The 18204-nt window shown below is 29.9% G+C and overlaps 2 protein-coding genes and 1 long non-coding RNA gene across 3 annotated transcripts; all 3 read right to left on the bottom strand.

Moving 5' to 3' along the window:
* Window positions 1-1058: 1058 nt before the first annotated feature.
* LOC112717105 (uncharacterized) lies at window positions 1059-4698 on the bottom strand. The gene is made up of 2 exons (XM_025769206.3): window positions 4134-4698; window positions 1059-2319 (listed from the first exon to the last, which is right to left on the bottom strand). The coding sequence occupies exons 1-2, from the start codon at window positions 4561-4563 to the stop codon at window positions 1790-1792; spliced, it is 960 nt and encodes a 319-aa protein (XP_025624991.1). The 5' UTR covers window positions 4564-4698; the 3' UTR covers window positions 1059-1789.
* Window positions 4699-7093: 2395 nt separating this feature from the next.
* On the bottom strand, window positions 7094-10421 carry LOC112718389 (uncharacterized). Its single transcript, XR_003160787.3, has 4 exons — window positions 8623-10421; window positions 7949-8172; window positions 7605-7682; window positions 7094-7402 (listed from the first exon to the last, which is right to left on the bottom strand). It is a non-coding gene; the product is annotated as an uncharacterized lncRNA (long non-coding RNA).
* Window positions 10422-14269: 3848 nt separating this feature from the next.
* LOC112717104 (uncharacterized protein At4g15970) lies at window positions 14270-17394 on the bottom strand. Its single transcript, XM_025769205.2, has 4 exons — window positions 17025-17394; window positions 15712-16077; window positions 14892-15373; window positions 14270-14789 (listed from the first exon to the last, which is right to left on the bottom strand). Exons 1-4 carry the CDS (start codon window positions 17280-17282, stop codon window positions 14735-14737), a joined length of 1161 nt encoding a protein of 386 aa, XP_025624990.1. The 5' UTR covers window positions 17283-17394; the 3' UTR covers window positions 14270-14734.
* Window positions 17395-18204: the final 810 nt, after the last annotated feature.

Here is an 18204-nt window from a genome sequence, read left to right as displayed (position 1 = left end):
AGTACTACTATTCTCTTCGAAAAAGAAAAAAAAAAAGAAACAGAGGAAAAAACATTGAAAAAGAGATTGAAAATTAACCCAAAAAAAAATAAGAATAACAAACGGGAGGTGGACTTCGTGTTGAAACAGTTGTCTTGGATGCGCTTATTGAGGGCATCGTGGAGAGCATGGAAGTCGCCGGTACTTCTAGCAGCATTGATAAGAGAGAAGTCTGTGTGTGTAATTGTTGGAAGTGGGTAGATTAATGTGAGAGAGAAGATGAAATTTTTATAAATTTTAATTAGATTTACTTAATCAATTTTAAATTTTAAACTTAAAAAATTTAAAATTAATAATTAATATAAATTAACGTGATTTTGTTTAGTTTTTTGTTCGTATACTTTTCCATAAACGAATATGTAAAATCGAAAAATGTCTTAGAACATCTCTTCTTCTTTGATCAATTTCTTCTCATCGAATTATCTTTCTATCCCAAATTACATACAAACCCCTAGTATCAGTCATTCAATTTCAATCCTATTTCATATACCTTCTCTTCCTATACCTTTAAAGATAAAATAAATAAAACTGAACAAAACAAAAACAAACCAAACCTTTTATATCTTTAAAATGTCCTTATTAAAGCAGTTGTTAACATGGCAAATTAAATAAAAAAAGAATTGGCATACCGGTGATTGTTATGTCACACCCCTATTGTTTTGATGTGATGAGGTTTTGAGTGCTAAGATTTTGTTTTGGCCTTTATTTAGTATTCTTTAACTTTCAGATTGGTAGTATTTTTTATTTTACAATCATTAATCATCTCTTATTTATCTCTTTTAAAAGTTATAGTTATGTATTATTTATCAAAAAACGTTAAGGGATTAATATTCTTTATATTTTAATCTTATATTTAAATAAATATTAATTAACTCTATTTTTTTCACTAAATATTGGGCCCCAATATTTTTTATTATCTAATTATCGGAAAGAACAATATTTATAACATAAATTTGTACAATAATATAATAATAACAAACACTTCAGCATAATAATAAAAATAATAGTAAAACAAAAAATACACAATGGAGAACAATTACTTGCACAAATCAATGATATACAATTCCTTATCGTTCCCAATATAATAATGGAACAATTTGTGATAATTAATTCAATGGAGCCATCTTAAGCATATTACCACTAACACTAATTCACCATACAATAATATATAATATTATATAGGGTAAATCATATTGACATTTTTCCAAAAACTAGGTGATATTAATTATATATGATCACAATCTTTAATTTGTCAAATATGTATCTATTGATCACAATCTTCTTAATCCCAAATTTTAATTAAAAAAAGTAATTAAAATACTAGTCAAGTGCTATATATATATAAGGTTTAATTACTCTGTTGGTCCTATAGTTTCGTGAAATTTTCAATTAGGTCTTTATATTTTTTTTCTTTTTAATTGGGTCCCTGCACTAATTTTTTTTTTTCAATTAAGTCCCTCTTAGTAGTAATTGGCTTAATTTTATAGGGACCCAACTAAAAAAAAGAATTGGTATAGGGACCTAAATAAAAGGAAAAAAAGTGTAGGGACCCAATTAAAAAAAAATTTTGGCGCAAGAACTCAATTAAAAAAAAGTATAAGGACCTAATTGAAAATTTCGCGAAACTATAGGGACCAATAAAATAATTAAACCTATATATAATCTTAGTATTTAGAAAATGTGGGGTCTAATATATATGACATATTTTAAGGAAAATGAAAATAATTTACCCAAATATAATAATAATTAATTAGTGAGGCCTAGTTCTTGTGCTAGTAGTATTACTAGTATTGGAAGTGTGAGAATGATCATTGGCACTTCCTTTAGTAATGTTTTGAACAAGAACTTCTCCAACACCTTCTCCAATGCCTTCAACCAACCCACCAATGAATTCAATAACAACTTGTGAAGCAACTTTTGCAGCAGTGGCAATCATGCTGGGCTTTTCTGGGGGCTTTATACCATGGGCCTTGAGCCCATTAACCTTGCTCTTTGCACACCAAGCATGGATATAGTACTCACATTGAGGAGAAGTGCATTTATACACCCTACCTGACCTCTTCCTCTTGCACTCCCCACATATGAAGCCGGTGGAGTCTGCGGCCGAGGCGGTCGTGGCGGCCGGGAGGATCTTAAGGGTGTGTGGATGGGGTGGGTAGTCAATTTCAGTGTTGAGCATGGCACAGCATGGATGCATTTGATAGCCACATGCAGTGCATATGAATGCAAAGCCTTTGGTTGGTTTCCCACAAACATCACATTTGGATTTTCCACTTTTAGCTGAAATTCATCATATACATATATGAGTAACTTTGATATGTATGTGTACTAGAATTATTAAATAATTCTAAAACTAAGATTTAATTATAATATTGAAAAAAATGACAAATTGATTCTGACTTTTTGGTCTACGGACATTTAGATTTAAAAATATATATATTTAGGTTGGTGGCTCTTTTAAAATTTGGACACATTGATCGTTGGGTCTAATTTGTCCCATTTTAAAAAATTCTTTCATGTGTGCATCCGTATCAACAAGGTCAATACAATGAAAGTCAAGTTTGATTTTTTTATGGATCTGACAGACCCAAGTTAAGTGAATATAAAGGATCGATATTCCAAATTTTAAAAAAGTCAAAGACTTAAATATATTTTCAAATTTTTTAGAATTTAAATATCTACGAATAAAAAAAAGGTTAAGGACCTATTTGTTATTTTTAAATTATATGTTTATTAGTATTTTAAATTTCTATATATTTAATAATATCTCATTTAGAAAAATTGGTAAAAATAGAAATTTGATCATGCATATTTTAAAGACACATAAATAATTTTTATATCTAACAAAACCATCTAACTCAGTGGAAAGGGTTAGATTGGACTTATTACAAAATCCCTAAAATTTTAAAATATTCTATGAATATCAGAAATTAATTATTTTATATTTATATATATTTAAACAAGTTTTACATATTTTTTAATAAAGTAATCAACTTCTAAAATAAACAAAATTTTCAATAATGCAAAAGAATAAACTTTTGGTGAACACAATAAAACTATTCATTACTATATTTTTATTCGTATCTTTATTATATTATAAATATAAATTTAGTTTGATTAATATTATATTATTTATAAAATTTGTTTATAACTGTAAATAAAATTTGATATATGTCTAGAAATTTCAATTATAATTTTTTTAATAAAATTTGATTATAAATATAATTATATATATATATATATATATATATATATATATATATATATATGTGTGATCATTCTATATTCCTATACAAGTGGCAAACTTCTAATATCTATATAATATGTGATATCTATATATGTATAATATGGTTGAAAAAAGCTAAAAGATCTTTTATTTAAAAAAAAAAAGAAAGAAAAGCTGAAAGTATATAATTATAAAAAAATATTATTTAAAAAAAATCATGAATAATTAAGAAAGTTATCCGAGTTGGAGAAGGAGAAGAAGGAAAAACAAATATCCAAGCATATGCCATTCACTCCCCCTCCTTCTCTTTCTCTTTTATCTCAAATAATAGATATGACATAATTATACAAATAATATTAGCTAAAACATGTTTTTATGTATATGAGTTTAATTTTAATACACGTATAGTATAAAGTATTTTATATAGTCGAATAATTACATATGTTTTTTATGATTATTCATGCGATAAATATAAAAAATAGTTATTTTTGTTGATCTAACGTTATATAATTAGATGCACGTATAAAATTAGTATAAAATACTAACAGTATATAAAAATTAAATTATATATATATATATATATAGTCTCATCTGATGAGTCATTAGGGTTAGTTTAATAGTAAAGATTTGGATAATATATACCAAGTTTTAATGTCAAATCTTAACACTATCATTAAAAGATGGAAACTCAAGTGCAGTCGACTCCACATGAAGTTGATAACTGAGAACTGTTAGATGATTATATTTGACTAAATTTTTATTTAACGGCTCTCAACTCTCAACTTCACGTGAAGTTAACTGCACCTGAGTTTTTCTCTCATTAAAAAATAAATAAATAAATAAAAATAGAGAGAAGAAAGAGTAAGACCTGGTTTGGAATGGAACAAGATGGAGTGCTGAGAATGCAAGGGATGTGCCTTGAGAGCAGGAGGAGCAAAAGCACAAAAATCATGAAGCTGAAACTCACATTCTTGGCATACAAATCTCTTTCCACATCCATATTCCTTACATCCCACACACACAAACACCTCACCCATCTCCACCATTGACAAGCTGTGTTGTGGATGGCTGAAGTGTATGATCTCTTGTCCAAATATTTGTTCCGGTGATGTTGGAAATTTTACCGGCGGCGGCGGTGGCGGTGATGGTGATGCTTTCTTGGGGGTAAAATTGGAATATTGGTCAATAACATTAGGGGATGTCATCATGAATTGATGCTCTTGTATATTGGATGGTGCTTTTTGCAATTGGAACGTTCTTGTTTTCCTCATCATTGCTTGATTTTGGTTCATCATCATTTCTTTGTGTTCTCAATTGAAAACTGTGTCTTAATTTTTGGTGCATGGGAATTGAGTAAGGGTAATGGAGAATATATATTGTGGTACCTCGAATATTGTTCCACACACTCTTCATGTCTTTTCATTGTTGAACCCAAATTCATATTTCAATAATTTCTAAAGTTGTTATAATTAACTTCTAAAAAGGATTTGTTACTTTTGAAGGAGGAAAAAAAAAACAGAAGCAAAATTGGAAGATATAATTTGTAGAATTTATTCCTTTATTATTATTCCCACAAAAATTTATTTGACAAACTTTTATATTATTGGTTGTTATATTTCTTATTTAGGATATCTAGCTCTTAAAATGGTTAAATAATATTTTTAATTTGCTATGTATATATCTAGGGTATGTATTAAACTATTAATCATCTATTATTGTAGACTAGTTATTTTTTTAAGAGGAAGTATAGGGAACTAATGGAGTATCTGTACAATGTGTACGATGGAGGTTTAGGGATGTTCGATTCATTAGGATATCAAATGTTTATTATTCATGTTATTCGAATGATTATTATGGATAGTATGAGTGTATTGTGCTTGAGAAATTAGTAGTATTTTATTCTGGATGTTTATTTTTTTAACTCATATTGAGCCAAATAAATTGCCTATTATATACAGTGTACAAATATTTCATTAACTCTCTAGCAAAATTCTTTTTTTAAATAGAAGTAATACAATTGATTATATATTTAAATAGAAAATAGAATAAATTATTTTTGAATATCAAAGATTTAAGCGTGATAATTTTAATTATAAAAGATATAAATTAACTAAATATTTATAAAAAAATTAAGATATCGACGATTTAGGTTATATTTTTTATAATTAAAATTTTTAGTGTTTAAATTTTTTATAGTAAAAATTAATAACTTAGTATTCTCAAAAATATAAAAAGCCTTAAAAATGAAGTATAAGATTCTAAAATCAAAGGAGGTAAGCAAGAAACAAATTAGTTAGTTGTGATTTCAACTAATGAATAATTAGTTAGAAGTTTTACTAAGAAACGTTATATCTAGCCACATCAGTCTTTTGTTTAGATTAGATGCTTAGAAAGTAGGTTTTAATTTCTAGGTTTTGTGGTTTGTCATTTCATTACTCAAAAACTAAACTAAAGAAAGAGGATGCCATGCATAAATTAAAGGCATCTTGCATGTGAGTGTGACACAAATGGTAGTAACCATTTGAGGCATTTTCTTTACTCTTTAATTTGTGCCACCTCATCTTGTTTTTCCTGTTGTTGGTTCTAAACTTCTAAATTCTAATCCTCTTGTCTCATGGACCCACTACTTCCAATCTTTGATCATTATCAATTTCAAATTAAATAATCTCATATCACTCTTTTTCCTTTGTCCTTTCATTTTGTCACTCTCAAAATCGGATTCATCGTTGATATATAATTCATGGGAGAAAATTGAACAAATCCTCTATATTTGTAACACGATTATATTTTTCTAATTTTTTAATAGATTGTTACAATAAAAACAAATTAAACTTATTCACGTATTCTTAGTGCTTTATGTTATTAATTGTTTATCTTTTATAGCTAACTATAACTTCTATAGTATGTTCTTCTTTATAGTAAAAAATAAAATGATAGTAACCTAACACATTAAGTTAGTTAAGTTTTATAAATTAATTAGTGGCTATAAAAATTAAGGAGTACTAAGTTCGGTGGATTGAATTTTGTAGCTTTTTTGTGTGAACGTTAATAAAACTAGGACATCATTTGCATCAATAATAATCATTGAAACTCAACAATTGGGATGGTAATTCAAGTAAAGATAATTTGTATATATTTATGTATAATTAATAAAATTATATTATGTATATACTAAAATCAGCTATTAAAATTAGTCATTAATATAAAATAAAAATTTAAAGTTCTTTTTAAATTCTTCTCTAACATTTCCATCATTAACGCTGTGGATATTGATTAATAATTCTACTGTTAGCTTACCTTTTTTATCTGTCTCAATTACTATTTTACTATTACTAAAATTGGATACGTAAAGTTTTTGGTGGACCATAAGTCCAACCAGACAATTTGTCTCACTTGCAATACAAAAAAACAGTTTTATTGTCACATTTTTAAAGCGTGGCGAAAAGTTAAAAAAGCGTGGCAATAATTTTTCACTACGTTTTGTAAATTACCACCATGCTTTTGAAAGGTGGCCTCTGCAAGCGTGGCGGTTACTCTATCGTCACGCTTTTGGTGATCTATCGCCATGCTTTTTCTTTTGCCACGCTTTATACAAATGGCCACCCGTTAAAGCGTGGCCATATGTGGGAGATATGGTCACGCTTTAAAAGCGTAGCCATATGGGAGATATGGCCACACTTTTGAAGCGTGGCGATAGAGAGAGATATGGCCACGCTTTTGAAGCGTGGCGATAGCGAGATCTGGCCACGCTTTAAAAGCGTGGCAATAGTCTTATAAAATTAAAAAAAAAATCCTTTTTCTGATTTTTACCTTTATCGATACAAAATATAAATTTTTCAGTTCTTTTTTATTACCAAACTTATAAATATAGTATGCAATTTTTATTACAAGACAAATCAAATAATAATTAGTGACATATATAATTTTTGCTATAATTATTTTATACATTAAAAAACTAATACTCAAATACAAAATAAATCTCGAGTTCAAATTCCAAAACTGAAAACTAAAGAAAAATACAAAAACAATACAACTTAAATCCTAAGTCCTTTGTTGTTTCTCCTTCCTCTAGCCCTCTTAACTTCCTTCCCTTTGATCATACATAATTGTTTCGGAAATATTTGTGAACTTTTTTACCTACAAAAGATGGCAAAAACAGATACAAATATTTAAGTTAGTTAAGTTTGTTATGCAGCTTGCTTCTTGAATATAAAAACAAAGTTTCATCCAACATATATCAAGCACAAACAAAAAGCTTAATAGAAAATAACTTCAGCAAATTGAAAAAGAAGTATAAATTATAGTCACATTCGGTTTTTATAAATTTCAATCAACTTACATTGGAAAATTCAAGAGTAACATGCATTGATCTTCATCTGTAATGCCAAGTCTCCATCTTGTTCTTTGTTCAAATAACCTAAAAGTAATTATCTGTTAACAAACTCCAATATCTAGATCTTATTCTGCACAAACATGAGATAAGATTGGCAGATGATAGTAAGAAAGTAAAGAAACAAAGTTAAACTTAAAAATTACAATTCATCTTTCTACTCAATATCATATCCATGTTCCACTCAAACCTTATTGAATTTCAAATGTTTTAGCAGCAATGTGTAAAATTAACAACATGATACAGTTCATTTGAATATCAGAATTTCAGATATATATGCCAAAGAAACCTACCATGTTGGAATTAGAATACAAAGTTAAAGTTATTATTAAGGAGAGATCAAAGATGCTACTGTCCACGAATCATTTGAGCTGTCACAATTGAATGATGCATCAATTACACCCCCGGGACTACTTGGTTCGGATATCCATTTGTGTTTTTGGCAAAGATTGTAAATGCGTTCATGATTCAAAACCAATTGTTTCACTATGTGTTTGTAGCACTCATTCACTTGTTCCTGCAGGATCACCACCACCATAAATTTTCCAATACTAATGCTAGCGAGACAAAAAACAATCGGTTCAAATAGTCTAAACTTATCTTATTTAACTTTTATTTATTACAGGGTACTTTAATAACTAAATGGTTTGGTAGTTTTTGCCTAAAATGCCTGATTCTTCATTTAGCAAGTCAAACTGAGATGGATGAATAAATCCCACCTCATCACTGGATCCAAAAGCTCAAGTAAAAATATGTTAGACGAAGACAAAACGATATTGTTAGGTCAAGCAACTATGACAAGAGAACAACATTAACCACCAAGATTAAAACATAAAACTAGACATTTGTATCTAGATACCTAGTAGAAGCTCTCTACTAAATGCCCTAAATCTTAACCAGTTTCTCAAACAACTTACAATAGCAACCAGTAAATAAATTTTCAGTTCATAAAATCATTAAACATTACATTAGATGGTCAGATTCAAGGATATCCTCCAACTGTTGCAAGAGGTCAGAACCAGCTGCAATCATCATCCACGTCATCACAACGAGCAACAGGTGAAAGACCATTGCAAACCCCTTCATCGTCGTTCAAGACAATGTTCAATCCATCGTCGTCTTCACTATCACTCAAGGAGCGTTTGAGACAGAGAGAACGCCGACGAAGGGAGCGCCGAAGGAGGGGTTAGAAGCGCGATGAAGCTCTGCCGTTAGGGTTGGAAGCGTGATAAAGAGCCTCTATGGTCAGTGTTGGAGGCGCGATGAAGAGCCTCTGGGGTTAGGGTTGGAGGCGCGATGAAGAGGGTCTGTGTTTAGGGTTGGAGGTGCGATGAGGAGCCTCTAGTGGGAGCAGCGATGATGGGAGTGAAGAGGAGAGGGTTAGGGGTTTAGGGTGGGAGCAGAGATGGTGGGAGTGCCGATGGAGGCATTGTGAGCGCCGGCGATGTTCTTCGTTCTTCAGGGTTATTAGGATTTCGCCGTCGGTGCAGGGGTTATAAGCGGCGGAGGCATCGTGGGAGTGCTGGGGTTATTAGGGTTATTTGCAAGGTTGGGTTTCATGAGAGAGTCTCAAAACTGTTTTGAACATACAAAAGTTTTTTTTCTAAACCTTTTGGCCACGCTTTTAAAGCATGCCAAAAGATAACAGGAAACGACCACGCTTTATAAACGTTACCGTAACGAGATTTTGTCGCCATGCTTTCAAAACGTCTCCGTTTCTTTCTATGGCCACGTTTTTGAAGCGTGGCAGAAAAAAAATGTGGCTGTATTTTTAATCAATTGCCACCCTTACAAAAGCATGGCCATTGATTCTTTCGCCACACTTTTGAAGCGTGGCGAAAAAAATGTGGCTGAATCTCTATTCAATAGCCACCCTCACAAAAGTGAGGCCATTGACCACTTTTGGCCACGCTTTTAAAGCGTGACAAAAAAAAGCGTGGCCATAGACCTTTTTCTTGTAGTGTTGTGATAATTATGAATGTATCTATCCAATTCAAACATATCTACAAAAATATGTAATTCAAAATATTCATGAGAGTTCATAAAGAATACAGAGAATACACATCGAAAAAAAAGAAAATGTTTAAATGTAAAAGTAGAGATATACAAAGTGAAATAGAGTTAGGCAATTTTTTTCACGTAAAAGCTCTTTTTCAAATTCTTCTCCAGTATTTCCATCCTTAAGGCTATGGATATTGGTTAAGCTTACATCTTCTATCATCGACATTAGATACGTTCGGTAGACTGTAAGTCCAATAAGGCAGCTTGTTCCACTTGTGATTATTACAAATGTATCTACCCAATCTAAACATATTTGAAGAAATATGTAATTCAAAATCTTTATGAGAGTACATAGAGAGTACAAAGAATACATATAGAGAAAAGAAAATGTTTAAGTGTAGAGGATAGGAATACAAGGTTTCGAAAAGTTAAAAATAGTAAAAAAAAATTTAAGAGGAAAAATAAGGTAAACATGTTAGGATTGATAGAAATAAAAAAATGTTGCGACTAAATTTGATGTAGTGCAATTTTGAGAGAATGATGCAATGAGTTAGAAATTACTGGGATCGGATGGTGTTTTTTGGGTTTATTGTTGATGTGGGACGATTTTAAGTCGAATAATTGTTATAAAGGAGAGAGAGAGTTGTGTGTAAAAGGGGTGTTTACGAATAATAGTTTCAATTGTGCGTTTTGCTTGGCGTACGGTGCATATGCCAAAGAGGACAAGCTGATTGTGTAGGAAGAGTTGAGCTTTATCTTTGGTTATGTCAAGTCCAATTTGCTACATGAGTGACTTTAATCAGATTGTGACAGTGGATGAGAGAAAAGGAGCTAGTACATTAATAGGAGCAGCAGAAGATTTTAGAAATTGGATACAGGATATGGAACGGGTGGATTTAGAACTAAATGACTGTAAGTTTACTTGGTACATTCGCATTGATCGGGTGTTGGTTAGTGTGGAATGAGTCGAAGAATTTTCTGAGACGTGACTTAAAGATGGGCAGAGAGGTTTATCAGATCATTATCTGTTGATGAATTTTGTGCTATCATCTATAATTCTGGAATATTTGGCTGAAAATGAATGACAGGATATTCAGGAATTAAAAAATAGGTGTTGCGGAGGTTATCAACAAGGCGATTAAGACCTACAAAGAGTGGACTAATTTTGATCCTTCTAGTTGTTGATGGTAATGTCAGAGATGACTACAATTTAATTTTTTATTTTGTTACTTTCTAGCTACTTCATCTTATTGTGTTGAATTTTTTATTTCAAAAAAATGTTAAAATATAATATATATTAAAAATAAATTAAATTATATACGTATTTATATAAATACATTAGTAGCTGATTTTAATAATTAATTTTAGTGTATAAATAATATTTTTGTTAATTAAGTTTTAAACTATGTCTTACTTTTTAGGGATGGAAGATCTTTTTCAATTTTTTTTACAATTTGAATTTATGATTTTGAAATTAATTACTATATATATTATATGTATATTATGTTAAATGGGCGATATAATGAATTTATGCATGGAGTGTCATTTTATCGTAGTTAGATTTTTTAAATTTTAAATTTTATTTTATTGAATAAAATATAATCTATCACTTTTTATTTTTTAGGTTAGACTAAGAAAAAATATTTAAAAAATATTTAATAATAAAAAATTTACTTTATCTTTTAAAATAAAAATCTAAATTTTAGAGAATTCAAATTCTATTTTATCAACCTAATTTGCTTTGTAAAGAGTGTTAGGTAAACAATGATCATCTTAAACGACATGAACAACCATCAATCAAATAAAAACACACTACACTTTTAAATTAATTATTTAAATCTTAATATTAAAATAATAATTCATACACCTAGTAAAATAAATATCTAATATATTTATAAATTATATTATTTAATATTTTTATTGTCTACTTATACTTTTTTTTTTTTAAACAAAAAAGATAGCGTGTGAGGAGGAAATTATGCATTCCTTAAATTTTAATAGACCAAGTTAATTGAATTAGGTTATTTATGTTTCATGGAAAGCCACTAAGCCAGCACAAAACTAATATAGTGGGGCCCAAATAAAGCATTGTTTTGATTCTTAATGGGCCCCAATAATGCCATATTTTCAGGGCAGTTGAAGTTATAAGAAATAAAATTAGATACCCTTGGCACCAAAGTCAAGGTTCTCTCTTTAGAACTAGCTAGCTAGCTAGCAAGAGAGTGGGCAATTTCCTTTGTATTAATTAATTAACAGGGATTTTGATACGATATTATACTAATGGACTTTCCAAATTCAACAAACATATGAGAATTTTGCATTTTTTTAATTATTTTTGTTTAATATTATATAGATTGTGTTGAGTTGGAAGAGCATATATTTGTCCAAACATGTTCCTATTGGATGGCAATTTTTCATTCACTAATGGAAGTCTAAGTGTCATTGAAGGCGATTCCCAATAATTAGTTTGAAAAAATATTTGAGAGTTATGAGAATTTATTATTTTTAATTATTATTTTAATTTTTTTAGTTTAATAATTTAGTAATATATTTTTAAATATTAATAACTAAGTGATAGTTAAAAATAATAAATTTAATGATTTTATAGAATTTTTCATTGGTTTGTGTCTAGTAGCAAGTGATTCCCATGCATTATTACTATTCCTATTTTATATATTTGCTTTATCCTGTTTAATCTTTTTAGCTTCAAGAAATCCACAAACAAAACCATAAAAAAGGGAAAGAAATAAAAAATAAGAAAAGAAAAAAGAGCATATTCCAATCTTTAATCTTTACGACTTTCAAGGAGCTCTCTTGAAAGTTTTCCACCATATATATTCCTTTTCGGCTAAATTTCCACCATATATATATTTATATTTTTTTATGTATTGCCATTTTTATTTTTGGAATATATATAGTTAAAGACTTACCCCACAAATAATTAAGCAAGCTGAGAAAAAGAAAATGATGACTAGGCACATGCATGCAGCTCGTGTTTCTCACAAGAAAAATAATAAACACAATTCGTTCTGCTGTTACTAATTATTCTTTAATCAAGATTAGAAGATGCATTATAACCTAACGAAGTTATAGTAATATTAATATATATAAATGGAAAAAAAAAAGAAGAATTAATGAAGATACAGTTTGAAAAAGCTAAGAGATACCTCCTTTGGTTCTTGCCGAACCTAGATTCGTCTATCTTATCTTACCAATTTATCATCAATTTTCTTTTACTGTATAACTATGAAGCAAATTTTATTGCGAAAATTGGTTTTTGAAGTTGAATTAGATATATTTAATTTCTAATATAGTATTAGAGTAAATTTAAGAAATTATTTTTGAGCCACCTTCACACTAATTCAGTTCTTATCCATTCATACAAGCAAAGAAGCTGTTTATATGTCACGTTAACTTGCCATGCTAATCGTTAAATGTCATATATAATGGATAAAAAGAGTGAGAAAAGAAAAACATTTCCTTGAGAAAATAACAATTTCTCTTATTGTAATAATAAATAAATAAATAAATAAACATTCTAAAAAGGGAAAAAGCAAAAGGTTTGAAGATATATATATATATATATATATATATATATATATATATATATATATATATATATATATATATATATATATAATGAAGCAAATTCAATGAAGCAACAACTGGTACCATAGAGAAGCGGCCCCATATTGTAGGGTGGATCTCGAAAGATATGAAAGATCTCCCCCAAACCGTACATATCCCGTTCGGTTCTGCGATATTTGAGAATATATATATATGTGTATATAAAAAAGCTTGCAACTATTTTGCTGGGAGAATGAGCCTCATGATATAGCAAATTTTAATAACGGGTAAAGTGTTATTTTATTTTTTAATATTTGGGTCAAATTTTTATTTGGTATTTAACGGTTTAAATATTTTATTTTTATTTTAGAATTTTTTTAAATAAATTTAATGTTATTTTACCATTAAATTTAATATAAATAGTTAATAGAAATAAGTAATATAAGCATTAACAATATTATTATTAATTTATATCTTCTTCAATGTATTAGCAAAATAAAAAACATAAGTAAATTTTTTTTTTATAATATTTCATCTTCTCGATTTCTTTCTTATAAATAAATCCCTAATGCTATCAATTAGTCATCAATGCTTCTGAATCAAAGAAAAAACTTACGTTGTTTATCGTTAACGAATCGATTTTACTTATGTATTAAAATTAATTATTATTGACTCTTGAATATACTAATTGTTCTTATAAAATTTTACGATGAGATAATATTTAACCCATTTAAAATTTTATAAGATTAAAATAAGATGTTTAATTTTTTTTTTTTTTGAAATTAAAAGAACTGGCTACTTCACCCTTTTAGTAACCATATTTGCTTAAGGCGTTAAGCTCTCAAGTCTCATTCTGTCACTTACATTATAGAATGTAAAATAGAAGAAGAATGAACAGATTAATGTCACTTACATAATTTGCTATATCCACTTGTCAATGTTTCCATACTTTAACCAGAAAAATTCTTATATAGATTAGAGGAATCATCCTCGTATATTTCAAGCACAAAACAACAAGAGATTAGAGAGAACAGAAACAACGAACCTAACAAGCAAAATGTTTATATTTTGAGACAAAAGTTGCTTATAATTTTCTATCAACCCAAAATCTATAAAAGGTGGAGACAAGAAGACACAAGTTTTCTATTTTGTCTTCTATTTCCTGTGTCTATATTTTTTTTTTCCTAGGACACTTACTAATCACACCTTACAAATACAATGACAACCTGCTTGTAATTTTTTTTCTGGGGACTTGAGCACAGGATAACACACAAATCTAACAAAGAAAATAGTACAAGATATACACATATGATATCAGTATCTTAAATGTTACAACTTCCAAAATTTGGAGTGAGTATCCTAGATATTCATGTTATATTGTGTCCCATGTCCTGTCTCCATGTTAGTATCAGTGCTATATAGTCTTTTTTTGCAGCATCCTAGTAGAACTTTCACTTTGATGCATCATGTAATTAATCAATAATCATGTATGAGAATTGTGCAATGAAACTCTAATCCTCTTCAACACTCATTTCCGGTGAACCCTGGTGCCTGAGAGAATCAATGCTGATAAAACGTTTCAACCCAATCAGAATCCATTAATTAAAACAAAAAAGAGCAAAAGGTAAATCAAAATGGTAAGCAAGAACCAAAGTAAATATAGCCAACCTGCATTCCTGAGGAACCCTCCAGGAGATAACTGACAATCTCTTCAACTTAGGAGGCAAGGTCAAATAGTATTTCCAATCCTGAAGCATAATTCTAAGATCGTGAAGCTTACTATCCATGCCATAGCAACAATTCGCATGCATTGTACAAACTTGATTTAAATCTTTGCTTGGTTCACAAAGGCCACCAAAATTTGCTGTATCCAAGAACCTCATTTTCAGTCCTATATCGGTGATGAAAGGGTCTACCTTGATGAAATTGAGCACATCCTGATCATGGTATCCCGGATAGACTTCTTGCGAAGAGTACCAGAATTTGTAAAACTCTATTGATCTATTATTGGACTTTACAAAGTTGAACCCTCCATTGGGTCTATTCTCTAAATCATACGAGCTACCGGTGAAATGATCGCATGCTATCTGGAAATCTGCATCATGGTGAAACCGAGGAAATGGGTCCCTGAACCACATGATATCGGCATCCTGGAAGAGGAATACAATCACATCAATCTAATTTAGACATCTTAGAAATGTATCTTGCTTCCTATATAGAATATTTTAATTCTTCTTTTCCTTTTAAAACTTTTCTCCATCATGTAAAAGAAACTTAGTGTGTGTATAATGGAAAAATCAACAATCAAATGCAGGGCTAAAAATTTGGCTGCGGTTGATCAGGTTATGAATAAGCTGCTATTACAATTTGGTGGATTTAAAGGAAAATTTCATACTCTGAAAAGCTTTTCCAGGTTAATAACAGTTAGAGACAATTCCAAAGATTACATTATGTGAAATAGAAAGAGAGTAGCCATTGAAATACTTACTGTGAATACAAAATTGTACCCCATCTCAAGAACAGAACGTAGAAAATCTATCCTTCTCCACATCATTTTCAGGTAGCGAGAAGTCATAAAATATGCCTCTTCATGAAAGTCACTGTCTTCACTAACAAGCAAAAAGCAATAGGTGTGTATAACTTTACAGCGTGCAAACGCCCTTTGGTCCAATGCAATAATTACTAAATGATTCAAAAGCCTACGTGTACGATATCCAATTCTAAAGCTCTCCAGGAAAAGATCAATGACTGAATTTGGTGATGCCCATGCTTCATTTAATGTGGTTAAGATAACAGTTTTGTCTTCCATGGCAGCTTCTTTCAGAATTTCTTCGAGTGGATATTCATTGCTAGCCTGAAGAGCCAAACAGAATAAAAACTGTGACCACTTGTTCCACCAACAAATTGAACAAATAAAACACAAGAAGAATTCAAGAAAGCCTTCATTTTGATTCCAGACTTTGCCTCAACAACTGCAGTGTGTTGTCAAGCAAACAAAAAACCATATCAAACAAGCCAGCATGTTCGACACCTCTTGTGGAGTGGCAGAGAGGCTTAGAACATACAGACATTAAGGATATAACTAGAATTTTCTTCAACTATTACACAAGCCAACTACTTTTTTTAGTTGGAAAAAACAGGGCTAGAGCATGGACATGGAAGAAAACTAAGCTATTAGATGTGGTCATGTGGAAAAGAAACTTTGTCCATAAATTTGCCAGACATCCGAACTTACCAATCACAACTTTTTTTTTTGGTTTTCCTAAGTATCCCTTAGCTTGGCAGGCCAATAACTAATTCGTCGCAAATCGGAGTTCCATTTAAGGGTTTTCCGCTGGCCAATGAGTTGCTGCATACACAAGGTGGGATTCAAAACCCACATTTCCTTAGGCAGACTAGTGAGCTAAGTACTAAATTTAGAGAACAAGCCAACTACTAAATTTGCATAATATCCAAAGAAAGAATTTTCTCAAAAAAAAAAAGGAAATGGGGCAAGATTTCATCCTCCTCTGTTTCATCATTGCATCGGGATTAGTCATTAGTCACTGGATAATTAAAAAAAGAAAACAACTATCCAAAAAAAGTAACTCCCAAGTCCTAACCAACAACACCATTGAAAGACATTTCAATCTAAAATATACATCATAAGCTAACTAAACAACACAGATTTCAGCTCAAAATCTCAAATTAGTACCCAAAAAATAAAACCTTATTCGAGAATCCATTCCCTCACTCAATTCGAAACACAAAATCAAACTTTTCTTTTCTACATAAAGAGGAGAGCTAAGAACCTTAACTCACCGCGTCGGCATCGTTGAGCTGCGAAGGGAAAACGGTGGAGAGATTGGGGAATCGATGAGAGGAAGGGAAGAACCGAAAGTGCTCGAAGTTTCCGAAGAGAATCAAGCAAGAGAGAGAAACGGCGAAGAAGAGGAGGGCGGCGGCGAGGGTACGCCGGAGATGGATGACAACGGGTTCCGGTGACATGGTAAGGAAGGAGTCACCGGCAGTGTGGCGGTGCGCCGTCGGCTGGAATCTTCGGATGCGTGAGAGGTGCATTGAGTGTCGTTGGTGCGTTCAGCGTTCATGTTGGGCGGTGTTGTGTCGTTTTGGGATAAAACGACAGAGAAGACAACAATTTTAAAAACACACACAAGTAGGCAATACAAGTCAAAGTAGGGGGGAGTGGTGACCATTGACTAATAATGACTATGGAAATAATGGAATTGTTAGACGAGAAATTTTCAGGCGCATTATTATATTAAGTTACTATTATTTTTTAATTTAAAATGTTAAAAATTAATAAAATAAAAATTTATTTTTAATCGAATTATATTATTAAAATTTAAACTAAATAAATGATACACAATAAAAATATTATTTATTCTCAAACCACATAAAATTTCTCAAATTATTTAAGATGGCGGATGCCTGATGGCTTTGGTAAGAATAATTTGGTATTTAGTATTGGTACTACTTTTTTTTCTTAAAGATAGGGAGACTCAAATTCTTAACTTTTAGATGAATATAGAGAGATTATACCATTTGAACTATAATTTATTAGTATTGGTATCACTTAAAACAAAATGAATAATTTAAAATATAAAATAATTTAATTAATATTTTAACTAATATGTGCATTATACATATTAAAATTATTAATTAATATAAATAAATCAATTGAAAACTCATATTATGCAAATGTCTATTTAGTTTAGGATATTTGTGTAACATTAGTTTTAAATTGATTTGTATATATATATATATATATTTTTCCATAATTTTATAATATAATTGTTGGGTGTTTATTTTTAAAAAAAATTAAAATTTTCTATTTATAATAATTTTAAACATATTCTTAAAATACATATTAAATTTAATAATAAATTTTAGATTTAGTATTTAATTCATATTTGTGTATAATTTTTAGTAGGATTTTAGATTTTTCACGTGCATATCATTGTATGTAAATCACATTATC

Source organism: Arachis hypogaea, chromosome 10, assembly GCF_003086295.3.
Source record: "Arachis hypogaea cultivar Tifrunner chromosome 10, arahy.Tifrunner.gnm2.J5K5, whole genome shotgun sequence".
NCBI classification, from domain to species: domain Eukaryota; kingdom Viridiplantae; phylum Streptophyta; class Magnoliopsida; order Fabales; family Fabaceae; genus Arachis; species Arachis hypogaea.
This window is presented reverse-complemented; position numbering and strand designations above follow the sequence as displayed.

What these genes read in the sequence shown, in the direction of transcription:
- LOC112717105 (XM_025769206.3), bottom strand. Translation starts at nt 4,563, where the DNA reads ATGATGATGAACCAAAATCAAGCAATGATGAGGAAAACAAGAACGTTC. An exon ending in CTTGTTCCATTCCAAACCAG is followed by an intron (nt 2,320 to 4,133) that starts GTCTTACTCTTT and finishes GATGAATTTCAG; the next exon opens with CTAAAAGTGGAAAATCCAAA.
- LOC112717104 (XM_025769205.2), bottom strand. Translation starts at nt 17,282, where the DNA reads ATGCACCTCTCACGCATCCGAAGATTCCAGCCGACGGCGCACCGCCAC. An exon ending in AGCTCAACGATGCCGACGCG is followed by an intron (nt 16,078 to 17,024) that starts GTGAGTTAAGGT and finishes TTGGCTCTTCAG; the next exon opens with GCTAGCAATGAATATCCACT. An exon ending in GGTACAATTTTGTATTCACA is followed by an intron (nt 15,374 to 15,711) that starts GTAAGTATTTCA and finishes TTCCTCTTCCAG; the next exon opens with GATGCCGATATCATGTGGTT.